Below are 20886 nucleotides of genomic sequence, written 5' to 3' on the forward strand. Positions count from 1 at the left end.
AAGTTCCTCTTCTTCTTCTTTTTTATTTTTATTTTTATTTTTTTATTTACTTATTTTTTTTTTTTTTTTTTTTTTTTTTTTGGTTTTTCGAGACAGGGTTTCTCTGTGGTTTTGGAGCCTGTCCTGGAACTAGCTCTTGTAGACCAGGCTGGTCTCGAACTCACAGAGATCCGCCTGCCTCTGCCTCCCGAGTGCTGGGATTAAAGGCGTGCGCCACCACCTTGCTACCTGCAGCTGTATGGAGGGGACAGTGGCTGTCACTGCTCTGGACGGTCAGGCTGCGGTGCCTGACGGAGCCACAGAACTGCTAACAGCAGGGACCAGTTAATTACCAACCACTAAGGTACACAGGAAGTCATTGAAATCAAGCAACACATAAAGATAAAACCAGACACTTTTAATCGTTCAGAATGCGTATTTTTAAAGGTAGCTGATATGAAAAATGGCTTGTGTTACAGTTAATGCAATACCATCCAAGAGCTCAAATTCCATATTAAGAACGTATAAAAACACAATTGTCTATGAGTAACAATATGTACACTACACAATCAAGGAGAGCTTCCTCTTTTTCTCAGACCATAGTCTCCCGAGCAGGTGGGGACGTGCAGAAAGAACAATATTATTTTCATTTCTTATAGTTTTAGTTCATAAAATTCTTAAATCCCAAATTATTCACACAAATTTTCAATGTTTTCTTGTTCATATCTGATAACAAGCTTTTGTCTGAAACTTTGCAACTGAGAATCCCTTCTTTGAAACATGAAAAGACATGCAACCTCCTGAGTTACATATGCAGCTTATGCGTTCTTTAAAACATTATTTTCCAATATCATGTTATTTATTCATAATGCACGCCTTGCTATTCGCATTTAAGCAACAGTCCTGTATGTCTGAGTTTTGAGTATTTACATTACTCTAGAACTTATTTTTACTGTTTGATAAAGTATTATTAGAAAGATTTCTCAAATATTTAATAAATGAGACAAACCAATCATTGTGAAAACACAAACTGAGACTTCAGCCTTTTCATCTTTCATTTTATGCATTCCTTATCAGCCATACAATTTCCTGTGCTTTAGGGCTGCTGACAGATTTTCATCTCTGTAATCTCAGCAATGCTTCCTGCTCAGCCTGCTGTAGCATCCACCCTTGAACACAGCATTCGCTTGCCACAGTGCAACAGTGAAATATGATAGTTGAAAATTCACCATTTCCAGTTATTTTAACTGCAGGACCACCTTAAAACACAAACAGGGAGAAGCAATATCAGGTTAGACTGGAATGAAGCTGCTAGCTGTTAGGTAAACTCTAGAGATGGATAAGAAGAGCAACAGGCAAATGAGGGCTTAGAGCCCCTGCCAGCCAAGATTGGTGCTCTCAGTCCTCAGCACCAATATCAGGCACTACCACACCCAATTCTCACACACAACTTCATCCAAAGGCCAAAAGGCTTCCTTGCTGGACATGAGAATCAGCCATGAAGGCAAAATTAAAATGTGAACAACTGTGGAGAATGGGAAGAATGTGATGTTTCAGGGCTTAAGAGAGCCAGAGGATCTAACACATGATTAGCAGCGAGGGAGGTGGTCAAGAACACCTGGGAGCCAAACCCTACGACTAGCCCTCTCGAGAAATGTTGCCCAGTAACAAGCAAATCCTGACAGCTTCCTCCCAGTCAATCCCTGCTGTTTAAAGCCTGTTTTCTCACATACACTGGGACTGAAGGCTGGAGCTGTGACACGGCTCTGCCAATGTGAGGACTGGAGACTGATTAGTTCTATCGCATCTCAGCTTCATTTTGATGTAACTACAGTTCACCTCCCACACCAGAACATTACAGAAGCAATTGCCTAACATCTGTCCATCCAAATAAGACATTTCTTTTTTTAGAATAATGAAGTTTTTTTTTATTAATTAGAGAAACTTGAGAATCAACTAATGTCATGGTCTCAGGGTAAACATTTCATTTTTAAGTTTAATAAATACTGGAGGAAAACAAAAAACTATGGTTGTAACAGTACTGCTTTTGTTTCAGAAATAATTAGATAATTAATTCAGAACTTGGTAATTGAACACTCTAAGTTATAATTAATTCAACATTTAAAGTAGAATTAAACATCTCAACAACATCCCAACAAAGTATTTTCTGTGCTTGATCTAAAGTATCAGTAAAATGAGATGCATTAAAACCCTGCCGGAATGCTACTCTTCCTACCCAACGGCCCACTGACACTTGAGCATGTAAACCACAGGATTCAGTTCAAGCACACACCTTATTGGCTGCCTCCAAGGAACTGATTAGATTCTGTAGCTCCTCTTTACTCATTTCAATGGAGTATGGTTTCACTTCGTCGTTCTCCTTTACATCCAGATGAAGGGTTAAAAATGGCATCTGTAAAGTGGCGATCTTGTCACTAGAAAGCGCGAGCTGTTGCAGGTGAGAAAAATGATAAACAGTAAGTTGTACACACAACAAGCATCTGAATTTGGTGAGAGCACATCGTTCCTGTTTGCCTGTAAACACCGGGAAAGAGAAACGATAAATTAAACACACATTCAAAGACCAGAAGGAGAAATGAAAGGAGACAGAACAAATACAGGAAATGGGCAGCAAGAAAGGAGCCAGCACCGTGTCCAAAAGCCAGTGTCTGGATCAAAGTTTGGCCAAACAAGACACGTTCTTCAGGTTCATACCATACCTTCCTATAGAAACTCAGAAGTCCTGAAAGTGTCCTGCAACAGAACTGCTAGACATTCCAAGATGGCAGTTCATGTATAAAAGATGAAAAATACTCAGAAACTCTTAGAAATTAAGCAGCCTAATTCTTGATTGGCTATCAAACTGCTGATGAATATAGAATTAAGATATCACACCCAAGAGACATCTAGTCTTCTGAACATAATTACAGTATCTGCAACTGGCCTGATCTTTTCCAGGCACACGGTCTCCAGTGTCTCAAAGAAATTCCACAAACCATAATTTTAAATTTCCAGTCACTCTTTTCTGGTAAGGGTCTTATTTGTTTAAATATTGAAGTCTGGCAACCAAAACTAAAGGGATTATCAAATTAACACAAAAGACTGCATAGGTGAAAATAGCATCCATAGACACTTACCCAAAAGCTCGGCACGTCTCCTGACAAAATGTAAGCCTGAAGCCGTATCAGTTAAGCCACAATTTAATAAACAACTAAATATCCTTCATGAATGCTATACTAGCATCTCTCCCCTATCATCCATACTTATGTAAATGTTATATGTTTAAATGAAAACCTTTCATTTAGTTTAGCGCTGATCAACTGCTTTTTATCTTGGCCCATCAACGTAACAGGTATAAAATCATTTCAAATTTTGGCTATATTGCGTACTTCCTACACTTTGAGCTTTATGTTAATACAATAAACACATTAATTTAAAAAATCTTAAACATGACTGAGTCACAACAGAACCACAAGGCCCATTTTCTCGGCTAAGACAACTCTGTCTACAAGTGGTTATTCCTTTTGTCCTCTTAAGCCACCGAAACAACATGAAGCACTTTCTGGATCTAAGACCATGCTAAACTCAAGGAAGAGAATGTTATCTGTTTTCTCTCTACTAGTTAGATACCTTAAAAGAACAGAAAGCTGTTCTGAAACTGTTCTCTCTCCACTCGGCACGACCCTCTCACCCTCTTTCCACAATGTTTTCAAAACTGTACTTTATGATGACTTACACTTTGAGAAAGCTGCGGCATCTAGAAGACTCTTATCAAGGCCATACACTATATACACACTTCTCCATGTCTGATTGATGGGTCTAGGAAAAATCAGGATGATGGCACCACACACAGTCTGGTTGCTTAGAATGCTCTTGATGTCCAAGTTAATACAAAACCAGTAATTTATATAAGCTTTACTATTACCTTGGAACAATGTAGTCTCAAAATTACAAATTGTAGGTATTTTTATTTTAAAAGAATAAATATATTTAAACACTACACACAAAAACACATAAATAACTAGATTCTTACCTTTAACTGCCAATCAAAATCTTGTAGCTGTGCACAAGAAATACCAACTATTTCTCCTAACAGGACCTGCTTGATCTCGCTTTTCCTACTCTTCAAGCATTTCATAACAGCTTCTTGATGGCATGAATTCAGTTGGCTCAACTGCTGGAGTGTCTGTGGAAACACACACAGATGGTCAGGAGAAAGGGACCTCTTGCTCCAATGTAAACATGTGCCCACCCTCTTTCCGCTCACGTCTTAAATGGCAGTACAATGAGGATGAAACTTTACTAACTACAAAGAGCATGGGCTGAGAATGAGCAACCAGACGAGTCTTAACAAGTTCCTCCAGTCAGAAAGTAAAGAAAGAGACTCACTGACAAAGCTAGAGAGTGCACAGTGTACTGCAGCCCTAACAGCAAGGACTTTTCCAAGAAATAGGAGGAGAAACTCAGGAGAAATGTGCAAGTCCTAAACCTGTGTGTGCCTAACTGGACTGCTTCAAACTAGGCAATGCAGCACAACTCTACCTCCCAAACGCTGGGATGAAAGGCGTGTGCCATCACTGCCCAACAAAATCCTACAGAATAAAGCACTTATTCTCAGAGATACTAACAGTTTCCAGCTGAGAAACTCACAGAAAGCATTAGTACATCTCAGAACATAAAAATATTAACTTCCACTTAATCAAATGATACAACATATACAAACCATACCCAATAACTTCAAAACACATAGCAGTTTCAAATGTATACAGTAAACCATACACTGGGAGTCATTCAAAGACTACACTAACAATCTGTACTTCTGACAACTGGGCAGTTAAATAAAAGTGAATGAGATAAATTTTTCCCGATATAAAAATTAAGCAATTCAATGCCATTAAACAAAGAAAATCAATGGTGCAAAAACTCTTCCAAAGGACAGGAAAAGAGAAAAACAAAAACCTTCCCAAAGTCACTCTACAAACAGATTAAAACCAAAGAACTTAGCAAGATTATCATAGGAAAAAATTTACAGGACAGTGTCACTCAAATAGAGATCCAAAAACTAGGCAAGACACTGGGTCATCGAACCAATGCACACAGGAAAAAGAGTAATACTTCATGACCAAACTGGATTTATCATAGCAATGCAAGCTTAGTTTAACATCCAAAAATAATCAATACATTAAGAAAATAAAAGGAAATAATTCAGAAAAAAAGCTGATAAAATGTAATAGCCATTGATGATTAAAAAACAAAGTCAACTGGGCATGGTGGCGCACGCCTTTAATCCTAGCATGAAGGGAGACAGAGGCAGACAGATCTCTGTGAGTTCAAAGCCAGCCCAATGTACAAAGTGAGTTCCAGGACAGTTAGGGCTATTACACAGAGAAATCCTGTCTCGGAGAAAATGGGGGAAAAAAGTCAGTAAAGTTGGAAAGAAACTTCTTCAATCTACTAATTAATGCCTATAAAATCATACAGCTAATGACTAAAAGGTAAATTAGTAATTTTCTCCCTAAGGTGTGTGGGAGATAGGTCTACTACCACAATTTTTTGTTTAAAAAAAAGTGTGTTTGTGTATATCACATATATACAATATACACACTAAATAAACTAAGAAAAGTATTAGACATAGAAAAGAATATAAAAGTTCAACAATTTCTACATCCTAACAACAAACAACTAAAGAATAAAATTAAAGTGTACTAAAAGCTGCATCTTTCAGAAATATAACCAAGTATTTGCAAGACTTCTATATTAAAATTAAAAAACATAGTTGAGCAGTGGTGGCACACGCCTTTTATCCCAGCACTCTGGGAGGCAGAGGCAGGTGGATTTCTGTGAGTTCAAGGCCAGCCTGGTCTACAGAGCGAGTTCCAGGGCAGCCAGAACTACACAGAGTAACCCTGTCTCAAAAAAACTAAACAAAACAAATATACATGTATATAAACAATAGAGAGAAATGAAAGCCAGTCTAAACCATGAGCCCTAGCCTTTGTCCACAGGCTAGGAAGCTAACTAATGCTGCCAATTCTCCCCATATAATCTCAAAATTCAGTGTAAGCCATATGAAAATCCAAACTGACAAGCTGATTCTAAAGTGAATAAGAAGACAGAAAGAACCAAGGAGAGACAAAGCAACCTTGAGGAAACATGATGCTGAAGGTCTTCTCCCAGCTAGCATCAAGGATTAATGTAGCGTATCTTTAATGCTGTGCTAATTAAAACAGTGTAGAAACGCCAAAAACTGCCACAGAGAATAATGGAAGAGTCCAGAGACAGACCCCACACGTGACCACCTGATTTATGACCAAGGCTGTACAGTAGCCTTGTGAGGCAAGGATAGGCATTCCACAAGATGACACTTAGCCAACAAGATAGTAAGCAGAAGAAACTGAGATGGCCCTTGTCCCACACAAAATTATTAATTCAAAACCTATCTGAGAAATTAGAGAAGCTAAAACAATCAAGCCTCCACAAGAAAACCTACAAGATACCTTCTTTTTCAATACAGCACTGATAACACTAAGCAATGAAAGAAATACTAGGAAACTGGATTTCATTAACTTCAGACCTTCTGTTCCCCAAAAGCCCCACTAGGAGAGTAAGAAAATAAGGTATGAATAGATTCGATGAATATATTCAAGGAAATGCAGGTCCAAAATATCGTCTGGTAAACAACTCACATAAATACGCACAAACAATTCTTGACATGTTGAAAAGCCACGGCCCATGAGGTCCAATGTTAACTGTCTACTCCCAGAAACCAGAACACAAAGGCTGGTTCTTTAGCATCCTGCTTTCTTCTGTATACTTTTAAATGTGTTACAGTGGGAGAAAAAACAACTAAAACAAAACCACAAAGGCCCCAAAAATTCAATTCAGAATTCCACTCACTCATAATTACATGTTTCAGGTGTTGTATCGTGTAAGACCTGCGCTGAGCCCTCCCCTAGAAGCAATGAAATCCACAGCAGAGCTCTGGGCTGAGCTCCCAAAGTCCAGATGAAGAGTAGGAAAAGTGAGAATATGAGCAAAGAGGTCCAGATCATGATGGGAACACCCACTGAAACAGCTTACCTGAGCTGATGGGAACTCACCATCTCTGGCTGGACAGCATAGGACCAAACTAGGTGCTTAGAATGTGGGTGACAGTTGTATGGCTGGGATAGACTGTGGGGCCACCGACAGTGGCACTGGGATTTATCCCTACTGTTTGTACTGACTTTTTGAAACCCATTCTCTTTGGAGGGATACCTTGCTCAGCCTAGATAGTGGGAAGGGCCTTGGTCCTGCCTCAAAGCAATGTGCTAGACTTTGTTGAGTCCCTATGGGAAGCCTTACCCTCTCTGAGGAGTGACTGGGGGTGAGGGAGTGGGAGGAGAGGAGGGAGTGGGAACTGGAATTGGTATGTAAAATGAGAAAATGTTTTTTTTTTAAAAAAATAAATTAATTAAAAAAAGAAAAAACTCTGGGTAGTGCTTATTATTGGGTAAAGAGATCAGGAGTGAAGTCACCTCTTCATCTGAAAAGTTTTTGCCAACTACAGCTTTGAAAAATGTGGTAACATCTTCCAGAACTTGCTTCCATTCAGCAGACTCCCAAACACTGTGATAATCCTGGTGGGCGGGATAGGCTCGGCCACACATGCCATCAATGATTTTGTGAAGAAGCTGGGGACAGAAAGGAAACAAAAGCACTTTAAAGTAGATGACAAGACAGACGTCTCTTCCTTGCAGAATCGCCCCTTTTATAAAGCCAGTTTGAGACCGAAAGGTAACAATTTTTAAGATTTACGGTTGGATTTTCTTTTTTCATCTTGTTTTTTGTTTTATTTGTTGTTTGGAGAATTGTTTTGTTTTATTTGGTTTGGGGAGGTTTTTCTTTTTGTTTGTTGGGGTTTTTTTTTTTTATTTTATTGTTGCTTGAGATTAAAGTCTCATTTCTGTGGTCTAAGCTCATCTTAAATTTATGTCAATCCTCCTGCCTCAGCCTCCCAAGTGCTGGGATTACAGGTATTAAGCTTCCAAACCCAGCTAAACTCCAGACTTTCCATGATGATGTCTACCTTTAGAAACTAAAATAACATTAATGATGCACTGGTTTTTTTTTTTTTTTTTTTTCAGTATCCCTGAATAGAAAATATTACATTAAAGAGTTTTCCTTTGGGGTCCTAAGGCATCATTTCTAGCCCAATAACCAAAGTCTGACATTCACATCCAAGCCTCCCACTGGTGCTCTTCCGACTTGATTCTGCTGTGCCTCCACTCACACTCCCAAGCACTCCGCTGCTCGCTCTGAGAAGGCCCTGCCCATCCTTTCCTCCTCAGCATCCTCTTCATTCTACACCAGCAGCAACAGAAAGCATGTCAACGCACATGAAAGGTGTTCCTAGCAAGGGCAAAGAAGCAAGGAAAGGGTTATGTGAAAAGGATGAGAAGCTGCCAGGCGTTGGCAGCCACAAGCCATGAGCATACACAGGACTGAAACCAAAACCAAAACCACACTGCAGGTTTGGGAACTGCAGCTGCTGAGAGACAGGGATGGGTCAAAGGGCACAAGACTTTTGAAAAGGTGAGTAGGGACCAAATCACGGGAGGAGGCCTTGCAGACAGCAGAAAAGAGCCAAGACGTTAATATGTGCTCAACTTTCATTCCGTGTTGACATTATTTTTCTAAGATTTTGCCAAAATATTGGGAGTGTGAGACTCAGAGATTGTGGTGACAGAAAAGGTAACTAGGTCAAGGAAGGGGGAGGTCCAAGAATGATTTTCTAGATCTAGCGGCTGGGTACGAATGGTGGCACCACCCAAACAAAACGAGGCCAGGGAGGAACCCAAGCAGGGAAAAAGGAGCTGACCCCAAACACGGAATTCTCCACAGCTGCGGCAGAAGGCGGGGGCTGGGAAAGGAGATGGTTGGCTCCACTCAGAGATTCTGGGGTCACAGACATTGACTGGAGAAAAGTTTTGACCATCTCTATAAGGGACGACAGCAGGCGTGGAAGTTCAGAGACTTGGTCCATACGTCAGAGCATGGGCTTCAGCTTTGGCCCTGGCTCTCTGGAAACCTCTAGCAAATTCCTCAAACCCGAGGCTGGCATTTCACCGCCCTCACTTGTAAAGTCCAAGAAAAGGTGTACAATGTTTTGAAAAGGGCGAAGTTAAATTTCTTTCAACCTCACCTACACTGTCCCCACTACAAGCTGAGCAGAGTTTGGGAAGGAGGGCCATACTCGAGACTCAGAAAAGAAGTTTGGCGCGGGCAAAGACTGGGTGCCACCACCAAACACTTTCACGGGAGCCTGGACCCAGGGTATGCTACAGGTAAAGCCTGGCTGTTAGTCCCTGGTCCCCACAAGCTTGACTTTGTGAGTGGGTGTGTTTTCAGCGGCTGCAGTCACCTCGGAGCCACTCTAAGAAAAGTTGGTGGCCGGTTGTTTTCCGGTTAGGAGTTGGTTCCAGCCGCCCACCAGGGGACGGACCCGCCAGGGTCTCACTGCATCCTCTGTACCACACTAAAAGGGTTCACAGGAGGTGTTCGGGAGGTCTGACCTCATGCATGAATGACCACTCGTGAATGCAACAAACCAAGGGCTCCACCACCACGGCTTTCTAGATGCAGGATGACCCCACACACCCAGGCCAGGGGCAACCCCGGGTCGCGCGCAAAATCCCTGGGCCGCCACTCTGTCCCCAGGGGCCCAGGACTAGATGTCCCAACCCCACCCTCCCAAGCTCTCCCCGCGACCCCTCACCGGGGCGCCCCGCTCCGGAGGCAGCTTCTGCAGCCGCCACAGCGGCGTCCCCTCTTCCGCCTCCATCCCAGGAGAACCGAGGACCCCGGTCACGTGACAGGCCCGGACCATAGGCTGAAGCTAGGACTCGCCCACGTGACTAACCAGGGGGCGGGGCCGGCGCGCCTTCGCAAAATCCTTGTGCGCCTGCGCAAAGCCTCAGCCCCGGATTTCCCTGTAGGTAGGAGAGAGCTGGTCTTTCCTGCTTGGGAGAAAGTCTCCTACGTACCTATTTTTTATTTGGAGGAAGATTTACAGACTTCAGCTCGGTTGTGACTGTGGTCAGAGACCGATCTCATGAACATTTTTCACGCTGAAGAAAATCATCTAGTAAGGGTAGCCACAGTTTGTATTTGTGTCAGCCCAGGGCCGTTTCCCCAAAGATCCAACAAGCTCTTACTAAAAGATTTTGACCTCGAAGGCAAATTAAAGTTAGATTTTTTTATCCTACAAAGATATTAGTTTATTCTCCGTTTACAAACAACAAACGCGGTCCAAGATGGAGCTCATAAAATGACAAAGCATAGTTAAATGTGGAAAATCAGGTGAATGACAAATAATGTTTTAAATATGTCCAAAATGCTGCATGACATATGCTTAAGCTAAAAGTTTAATTTTTTTCTCTGAAATTCCTATTTAACCGGGTCAGCTCTATTTTATCAGGCAACTCAAAAACTCATTACCCAAGTTAAGTAACAAAAACAATCTGATGTTAATTGAAATCCGTGTCTACACCCACACATTTACCACGGGACTAAGCCTGAAATTCATAATGCCTTTCTGTTATTCTCCAAATTCTTTCAGCTGTAATTTTAATCCAGTGCTATCCATGATAGAGTCCTGCCATGCAAAGGCCCGTACGATTAGAAAGAAAGGTTTGCAGTGTGATTTGTAACGTTAAAGATGGCAGTATTGGAAAGTGCTAAGGCACACCAGAGAAGAAGACAAAGCAACTATCCGAACTGTAAACTATTCCTATTCCGAGAAAAACAACTCAGTAGCACTTTCAAGATCAACTTCCTTTCTCTAGCCTGCCCCAGCATTTGGGAGTGGAAGGTCTTGAGGCTCCCTTAAGACATTTACTACTTTTCCCGTTTTACTACAATACAAAGAGGTATTTACAACTCACACTGCTCCAGCTGAAACATAATTGTCTTAAAGCACCGTGGATAGGGAATCCCCAGACACCGTTGAGATAAATTGCTGCCTGGAAATCTGTGTAAGTGTGTTACTAAATCCAGTGATGGGCAATGTTGCCTATGGGAGCTGAATTTTATATAGTGTAACGTGTGAGACACGTGCTTGTCAACCATGTAATAAATGGCAAACACTTGGTTTATTTTGCCCTACTAATCTCCATGGCAACCTTCTGTGGTCAGTAATTTTCCTACATTAAAGAGGATTCAGCCTTTGTGGAGGAAAGGTCACATAGGTAATAGTGGCAGAATTTAAGTAGAGAATTTGTGCTGTGCCTGCGTAAAGGAAGGCACACAGGCAATGACTTCCCTGCAGCCATGCAACATGAGTCCATACTGCAAAATGACATATGCATCATGACATAAAGGGTAATAAAAATTAGATCCAGACTTTTTTTTCAAGCAACACTGCACACCAAGAAGAAGTCGACCTTTGGGATATGACTTAACAAAATTGAACTTCCAACAGAAACTGGTTTTAAAATACCACATAAAATTGAGAGGAAAGAACCCTTAATATCTGTCTTTTCTGTAGTAATAGCTTGTCCTCGTATATGTAATCAAAGGCATCAGATTTCTTTTAACTTTCGACTTTTTTATTTTAAAGTTTTTAAAGTGTGTTGGAAGGGGGATTGAGGACAAGTTATAGGAGCTGATTTCTTCGTTCTAGAGTCCTAAGAACTGAACCTTGGTTATCCGGCTTGAAAACAAACCAATCCCTAAAGCATCTTAAAGCCTTAACTGTTTCTCTGATTCTATTCCTGTTGGGTATATTCTGGTCTCTATCTCCCTAACCTTTTTTTTACGAGACGGGCTTAAAATGCAGACTCTGGAGTTAAAGTTTAGTCCAGCTCTGCTAATCATTGTTACTGTTATAATCTGTATGACAATGGCAAGCTAGTTCACCTCCCTGGTGTGCCTGCTTCCCCATCTCTCATTATCGACAATGACAGTGTAGACTTTACAGGGCTTGTTTTAAGTTCATATGTGTAACGTTGTTTAAGTGAGGCCCAGCCTGGCACATAGAACGTGCTAAGATACCTTTCCAAGTGGCCACCTTCCCTGCCTATATATGGCCAAGGAAAAGCAACTTCCAGAAAATAGTCTTGTTATCTATGCTGCTAGGTCAAGTGCTGGAAGTCTCTACCTTGGTACTGTGGTCTGCCTCTCCATCCATCCAGTCTACCTCACAGTGCTGGACAGATGTAGACAAGGGGTCACAGCTGGGAAACAGGGCGGAGCCTAGGTGACCCTGACTGTACTGAACAGAAGCTGGAAAGCAAGTTTCCTCTTTAGAGAACCCCTTCCTGGGTTTGGTTGCTTATTTTCTGTTGTTGTTTTGTTTTGTTTTGTTTTGTTGTTTGTCATTTTGGAGTAGAGTTTCCTGCACAAAACTTTGGGTAAGCCCTTCCTTCCTTCTCTTCTTCCTTCCCTCCTTCCTTCTCTTCTTCCACAGTTCTTGGTGGAACATCTACCATGCATGAGATCCTGTAATGTGTCTGATCATGGCAGCTGTACTTGAACACAGAGTAGGAGCGGTGCCTAACCTATGAGCAGGTAAGATAAGATTGTCTGTTGACAAATCTCTTCAGAAAGTAAAAGAGTGATCTAAGAGAGAAAGAAAGTAAAAATTATGCTTCAGATCTGTAAGGGAGCATCATGCCTAGAAGCAGCATTGATACAAGAGATGAGGAAGAGAGAAGAGTATGTGGGACAAAAGGACTGCCAGCTGAATGCAAAGGCCCTGAATGAGAAGCCAGAATTCTTCAATACAGTGTCTGGAAATTTGTGTGTGTGAACTGCAGTGAACAGGGCAGGGGTCGTGGTGAAGACACAGACACATGGGAAGGGATTTTACATAGCCTACCGATGTGGTCTGGTATGCAGTTTTTACATGTTAACACTCTGGGAGACAGGTGTTAGAGGACAAAGCAGAGAAACATTTCGAAGGTCTTTCTAAATTAAATATAGTATTTATTTTCACACTGCTGTCAGGAAACAAGTACATTTTTTTGTGGATTATTGTAAAAATGCATTCATCATTTGACTCAGACATTCCTGTTCCAGCAGTATGTTAGAATTAAATGTTTGGCTTTAAGATTGGTCTCAGTTTATAACAACACATAAAGAGTAGTCAATCATAAGCTTAACAAATCATGATAAGCTTAATAAAAATTGAAATAGATCCATATAATAAGTAGATAGAGTCATTGGGTGAGGGAGCTCCAAGTCTCTGCACTGTTTGATACTGGTTTATGTTGTGTTAAGTGAATAGTGTGTAGATTCCTGGGAAAAAGAATCCACAAACTGTTAGCAATAGTTGTCAGTCATTTGAAGAATTGCATATGATCTAAATTCTCTTTTGGTTTTTCTGGATTTTCCTATCAAAATCTTGTTTGAAAGAGCTTAAATATGATAAACCAGATAGGATGACTTAAGTGTGTGATCCCAGCACTTGGGAAACAGGGAGATTGTCACAGTTTGAAGCCAGTCTAGTCCTAAGAGTATAGCCTTGTTTCAAAAAAATTATATAAATATACACACATACATCTTTAATAAATTATGATTATATTGATCTTTTTAATTTTTGCTTTCAAAGCAGCCAAAGATAAGCTGAAATACAGGTCAGTGGAGGAGTGCTTGACTACCATATTCAAGGTCCCAGCACCGAAACAATAGCAAGAAAAAAATAGCTAAATCTCATGTGGACTTGCTCATGTCCTTCCTGCAGTGTCTCCATTAACAACCAGTTACACTGATATGTTTTCCAACCTATTTCCTAGATCTCATTTGCCACAGAATCTATCTTCCAAGTTGTCGGTCACTAAAGAACAGGAACCCTTGCTTTCCATCATTCTGATACTACCAAGCCAACTGTCTCTCTTCAGACAATATTACAGGGACTCCAATTCCTTATACCACTTCTGTGTGAGTCAGAGCAACTTAGTTATCTTAAAAAAAGGTAAAGCAAAAACGTAGCAGTTTGACATATTCCTGTTCATGTGTTAAGCACCACTTATATCATATAGTAAACCCTTCATTAAATGTTTGCTGCCTCTACCCCTACATTCCATTGGCAGAATCCATCCCTTTCTTCCTACAGTCCCACCATGTGGATTCCTATTTCAATCCTAAATGGGTGCTCTGTTAGCATCTCACAAGTGGGTGTTGGGGTGTAGTTTAGCAAAGAGAGTGAAGGACTCTTCCAAAAGACAACCACTCTATAGAATCATCCTGCCCTTCGTGATGAGTGAGGGGTGTTAGTAGGCCTACCAATCCTATGTGGCATTTTCTTTCTTTCATTTCAGATTGTTTTTATTTTTAGCTAGTGTCTCCTTCTATAGCCCACTCTGCCCTGAAACAGTATTTAGTTCTTCTGGCCCCAACTCACAGCAACCATGCCTTAGCACGGGTCTGAGCACACACCATCAGCTTCTGCTGCCCTACCGGTTTGCCTGGTTTACTTAGCCAGCAGTGAAGCCCAACTCTGAGCTCAGCAAGACTTGAAAGGGAAATCTGTAGACCTTGTACAAGAGGTGCTAGGGCAACGTTGCATTCAGAAAGAAGGTGAGGTGGAAGTGGCTGAAAATACATTGTAGGGAAAAAAATGTGGGAATTCTCAGCTTTGAGACTTAACTAAATTAATGAAAATGAATGTAGAAGATCTTGGGGAAATCACTTAAGACTGAGGGACAAGCCGGGCGGTGGTGGCGCACGCCTTTAGTCCCAACACTCGGGAGGCGGATCTCTGTGAGTTCGAGGCCAGCCTGGTCTACAAGAGCTAGTTCCAGGACAGGAACCAAAAGCTATGGAGAAACCCTGTCTTGAAAAATCCAAAAAAAAAAAAAAAAAAAAAAAAAAGACTGAGGGGCAAAAACAATGAACTTTCATTCATCCATTTATTCATACCAGGATGCCCACAGCATCCAGAGAGGGAAATGTCTTAAATTAGGGACACAAGGACAAGAATTACAATATTTAGGACCCATGAGATGGATCAATGAATAAAGGTGTTTGCTGTCAACCCTGAGGAACTGACTTTGATCCTGGGATCACATAATGAAAGAATGAACTGTCAGCGTCTGCACTAATGGAAAAAAAATGCTTCCAAAAAGCTGGTAGAAATTTAAAGCAATACAAGGCCTACACTTCTGAGTCATCAGACTAGATATCCCTAAAAGTCACTGCCCAGCAGATGCCATCAAAATAATGCACAATTATAATGTCACTCCATGCTCCAGGATACAAGGCAAATCCTACAGCTCTCTCAAATAAAGATACAGAAAGACCAGACACATGTAATGTTTACAAGCATCTTGCAGAAAAGAGGAAGATCACCCAACTGCCATATTAAAAGGAAATCTAATAATATCTATCAATTTGACTTTAACCATAGGGTAGCCGTTTTTGAAATAGCACAGTTGACATTATTAGTTTAACTTCTGGAGATGATACGCTTAGCATATGAAGTTTCTTATGGACTCATAACCCCTCCTAGCCACTAGTTTGAAAGATGAGGAGGTTAAGATCTAAACTCCGGGTATCTGCAGGAGCATTTCTAAGAGTTGCACAAGATGATGACACCGTGTGATTATTCCATCTACATCTAAAGAAGCCAATAAAGTCTTAGCCCAATCACCTTTGAAGATTATTTCTAACAGTATATTGTAGACAGAGATTGCTCATTCATTTCCCAACTGCTCAGACCCGAATAATCACACAGAAACTATATTAATTACAACACTGTTCAGCCAATGAGTCAGATATATTTCTAGCTAGCTCTTACAACTTGAATTAATCTATGTATCGGCATAAGGTTGTGGCTTACTGTCTCTTCAGTCTTCCTACATGGCATCTCTATGACTCTGCCTATTCTCTCTATATATGTCTTTCAGCCATGCTATATTCTGCCCTAGTATAGGCAAAAGTAGCTTCTTTATTAACCAATGGTAATAAAACATATTCATAGCATACAGTGGGAAATCCCATGTCATCTCCCATTTTCTGTCTAAATAAAAAGTAAAGTTTTAACTTTAATATAGTAAAATTATATGTAACAAAACAGGTTCAAACAAGAATTACAGTTACAATATTTAGTCTATTTGTATCTGGCAAAATTAAAGAAAATAAACTATCAACTATTTTATCTTTGTGAGTCTAAAGTTTCATATCTAATTTGTCTTTTATTATAACTAAGGAAAACTATAGCTATCTCTCTGAAAATCTTCAAAGACCCCAGAAGGATATAATATTACCTAAGTAAACAGGAAGTGCATTGTAAGCAAGTTCCAAAACTTTAGAATTGACAGAGATATCTTGCTGCCTGGACAGTTACCCAAAGTTCTTCTGTAATGTTGGGGCATCCATCTTCAGCCTACAGGCCCATAGTATCTTGCAGACTTTTCCATGAAGCAGGAAATTTGAAGATCTGTTCTGCCTTGTAATGGCAAAGTTCATCAATTACTTTCTTCTGTGTCCTACAGAATGTCTGACAGACTCTTTCATGAAACAGGGACCTGAAGGACTGTCTAACCTTTAGGCAAGTGCAGCAGTCATTTTTCTGTGGGTCCTGCATGTTCAGTTTATGAAGCATAACATCAAGCAGTTCAGACAAGAGCAGTTTCTTGTCCAAATGGCTAACAAACTCCATAAATATCCTCTTCAATGTCCATCAGTCTCTTGAAGTAGATTGGTGCTGCCAAGAGCAGATGTGTCTCACTGTCATAAAAAGCCTAAGTTCTTTAAAATCTTTCAAATGCCATGTTCTGTAGGTCTTTGAAAGAGTTGAAGAATACCCATCCATCTGATATATATCTCTGAACATCTAGAAAACCTATCATGACTACAAGTTTGACTATTAAGATAACTATCTATGAATCTGTAATTTTAATTATATATTACATTTTAAATAACCTGTATAAACATAATACCTTAAACAAGAGTAGAAATATACATATGTACAGAGTAGCAAATTGACCTTAAATTTGTATTGCTAGACCAAGACCTATACCAATGCAAAGTATTGATCTCTATATCATATTCTCAGTTAAATTAAAACAAACGTTTATGAAGAATCATTTTGGGAATTTGGGCACTGTTTTCTCAAAACTGCTTTCTGCTGTTTATTGGGTGAAGTATTTTAAGATTCATGGAGACCTTTTAGAGGCGTCTTGTTCCATCAAACCACATTGGCCTGGAAGGAATACAGCTACCCATCCTCTGTGGAATCAAAAGCAGAACCTCTTTTCCAAGGTAACATATCCTTCGACTCAAATTTTGAGGTCAACAAGAAACCTTTAAAATACATATATCTTTAAAATATATATACATATATATATATATATATATATATATATATATATATTGGTTGAGTTTAGCAGCCCCACAATTATATATCTCTCTGCAGTCAAAAAATTTAAAGAAAACACAATAATATACATAATTCAGACTCTTTGTGTGTTTTCCATCTTTTGTGGCTTATTTTTCTTTACTCTTTAATCTATGACTGTCTGTACTCTTTTATATTACTTTTACTATCTCTTTAAAGGCTTAATTTAATTTTTGAACCTATTTCTTTTTATAACTGCCTATACTTTCTTCTCTCTCCCAAGCCTCGTATATTTATACAACATTGTGTCTTGTTTAGAGGTCTTTTATGTATGAATCTGTCCTATTGTGTATCTGAAATCCTTTTCTGACAAGGAGCACTTTTTTTTTAATTACTAAGTGGGTGTGGCTAGGGCCAACTCCATGGCCCTGCCAATTTGCTTTGCCCCATCCAATATGGCAGAGGTATGTTCATTGCCTCTGCAAGTTATGCACACCACGCCATCTCCAGGGATGCAATGAGTGTATGTTGCCATTAAGCAATTTGTGACACACTGCTCACAGGCCCCATTTAAGTGCAGGACCTCCTGACAGAGCCAGAGTTAGTTCTGCCAGCATGAACCAGGAAGCTGGAACTTAAAGAACCTGTGCAACTTTTTTCCATTAATACTGAGTCAGGAAGACTTCTCAAAGGACCCATGCCTCTGGTTGCTGCCAGCAGAGTCTATCTGAAAAAATGCAACTACCAAGAAGTCATGCTTAGCTTTGTTCTTTTATTTCTAGAATCCCTTCCCAAGCTCTCTCAGGTTTTACGTGAATGTAGTTTGCCCATGCTGGTGCCATTTGTAAATAAAGACTGCTCATTCATTTCCCGACTGATCGGACATGAATAATCACATAAAAACTATATTGATTACAACACTGTTTGGCCAATGATTCAGGTATATTTCTAGCTAGCTCTTATAACTAAATTAACCCATTTCTATTCATCTATGGATCAGCATGAGCCTGTGGCTTAGTGGTAAGGATCTGGCGTCTGTCTCCTTTGGCAGCTACATGGTGTCTCTCTGACTCTGCCTACTCTCTCTATATATCTCTTCCAGCCTAGGTTATATTCTGCCTTGCTATAGGCTGAAGCAGCTTCTCTATTAACCAATGATAATAAAAAATATTCATAGCATACAGAGGGAAATTCCACATCAGTATATGACACGGTGATTGAGAAAGAAAACCAGAGGTTCAAACAAGCATGTTTGAAAAAAAATGTCAAAAATCAAAGAGAGAGAAAGGGTTCATTGGTAGGATAGTTGTCTAAATAAGCACAGGGCCTTGGATTCAGTCTCCAGCAAAAACACACACACACACACACACACAGTAAATAACTATTTATAAAAAAGAATCAAGAAGTTTAGACATTCTTTGATTTATTGCCCCTTGTCACTACAGTTACACTTATCAGCATAAAATATCTCTTCCTAGAAATCAGGCTTAATGAAGCATTAATGTCAGTTATGCCATTTGTAATGTGCTGTTTCTTTTGGTAACTGATAAGAGAACTTGAGTTAGGAAAGCAAAAAAGTAGGAAATCCCTTCTAATGTCTTTTTAGCCTTATCAGAAAACAACCAACGCGTAGAGCTGAATTTGGTTATTTTGATCTCCTTCTAAAAGTCAGATGTGAGTCATTCTATTTTTTTCTCACAGATATTGGAGCACATAAACATGTGTCAGTCATTGCTCTGTTGGTTCATTTTGAGCATCTAAATTAAGAACATTGTCTTAAGAAAATTGATGTCTACAATATCTTCTCTTTACCTTTCCATGTGCTTTGAAAATGGCCTTGAACTTTGGGCTAATACGGATTTCAAAGCATTAATTCTGGGTTCTTTCATGGACATGAGGCTGATGATAGACCATGATTCTCAGTGTTCTAGAGCTCGGGTCTTTCTACTTTCAACATGAACAAGTTGATGGAAGTGAGACAACGAAAGAGTGGAGTTCTGTGAACTTTCAACTCTAAAATCATTACTTCCTGTTTCTATATTTTTATAAGATTCAGTTAAATCAAAGGAGAAGTCCTTGGAGTATGTTTACTAAAGTGGGAGATAGTCAAGAAAATAAAAAGTGTATCTTATGTTATAGAATTTTGTAGCAATATTATTAGGGGCTGATAGTATCCTCGTACAGCTACCCTTAAAGAAATGCTGTGATTCATAACTATTAACTCCAGGAAGTCAATAAATATTAATTCCAGAAAGCTAATTGCCACACAATTAACTATGAAAGCGAAAGGAAAGCCTCAGCTTCTTGACTTCACATATTCACTTTCTTCCCTGTGGAGGTCAGATCTAGAGCAGTAGCTAGAGATCTTTCTGAAATAAGCCATAACTAGGTTGATTAAATAAGAGTTCAGAAACAAATCTTATAATTATCCTTGACTTTAGTATCTCTAAAAATTCACATAACAATCCTATCATCTCTATCCCCAAATCATATGTATAAACAGACCAGCACCTTCACAGTTATCATCTTGAGCTAGGCCAAAGGCATCCCTTTTCTTTGTTGTTAAAGTTATGTCTTGACTGTTAACTCAGCAGTTGTCCACTATTGGTGGCTGTCAACAAGAACTTAAATAGGTCCTGTAAGAAATAGGTCAGATTCCTTGGGAGAGTGTTGAAGGGGAGGAGAAAGACGGGGAGGGGAGCAGAGAAAAATATAGAGCTCAATGAAAGAAAGAAAGAAAGAAAGAAAGAAAGAAAGAAAGAAAGAAAGAAAGAAAGAAAGAAAGAAAGAAGAAAGAAAGAGATCAGATTGTATCAGTCCTGGACTCAAAGCTTCCTAGGCCTTTTCATGTATGCAAGGTAGCATCTAAGGCCCTCACAAAGAACCATGAGGCCTTCCAAGAGTTCTATCTCTAATGTCACATTCTTTTACTTTTCATCCCCATTATTCTACTGCCCCAGTGTGACACTCTGGACACTTGGTGCAGTGGTTTGATTGAAAATGACCCCCTATAGGATAATAGGGAGTGGCGCTATTAGGCACCGTGGCCTTGTTGGAGTAGGTGTGGACTTAGAGAAAATATGTCACTGAGGGAGGGCTTTGAGGTTTCAGATGCTCATACAGGCCCAGTGTTCTCTTCTTCCTGCTTACTGCCAGCCCAACTGTAGAACACCCACCTACCTCTCCAGCACCGTGTCTGACCTCATATCTCCATGCTTTCCCCCACGATGATTAAGGACTGAACCTCTGAAGTGTAAGCCAACCCCAATTAAATGTTTTTCTTTATAAGAATTTCTGCGGTCATGGTGTCTCTTCACAGCAATAAAACACTAACAAAGACACACGAATACTTTGCTATTCTTCTAATATATCATATGCTCCTGCCTCAGAATCTTTGTACTGAATATTCTCTTTGGCTGCAATGTTCCACCCCCAGATGGACTGTCCATACTTGTCCATGGATACTCACCTTTAGATATTTGCTCACATGTCCCTTTCTAGCTAAATCCGCCACCCGCAAGCCATGAGTCCCTCCTACTCTGCTACTACACTCCCTCCTTCCTTGTGGCATTCTACTTATATAACAT

At 40.0% G+C, this 20886-nt stretch overlaps 1 protein-coding gene across 1 annotated transcript; it reads right to left on the reverse strand.

The window, feature by feature from the left end:
* Positions 1-376: 376 nt before the first annotated feature.
* Positions 377-9835, reverse strand: Commd8 (COMM domain containing 8). Its single transcript, XM_057772087.1, has 5 exons — positions 9737-9835; positions 7497-7652; positions 4013-4165; positions 2273-2428; positions 377-1238 (listed from the first exon to the last, which is right to left on the reverse strand). The coding sequence occupies exons 1-5, from the start codon at positions 9800-9802 to the stop codon at positions 1218-1220; spliced, it is 552 nt and encodes a 183-aa protein (XP_057628070.1). The 5' UTR covers positions 9803-9835; the 3' UTR covers positions 377-1217.
* Between the last annotated feature and the right edge of the window lie 11051 nt (positions 9836-20886).

Source organism: Chionomys nivalis, chromosome 6 (assembly GCF_950005125.1).
Source record: "Chionomys nivalis chromosome 6, mChiNiv1.1, whole genome shotgun sequence".
NCBI lineage: Eukaryota > Metazoa > Chordata > Mammalia > Rodentia > Cricetidae > Chionomys > Chionomys nivalis.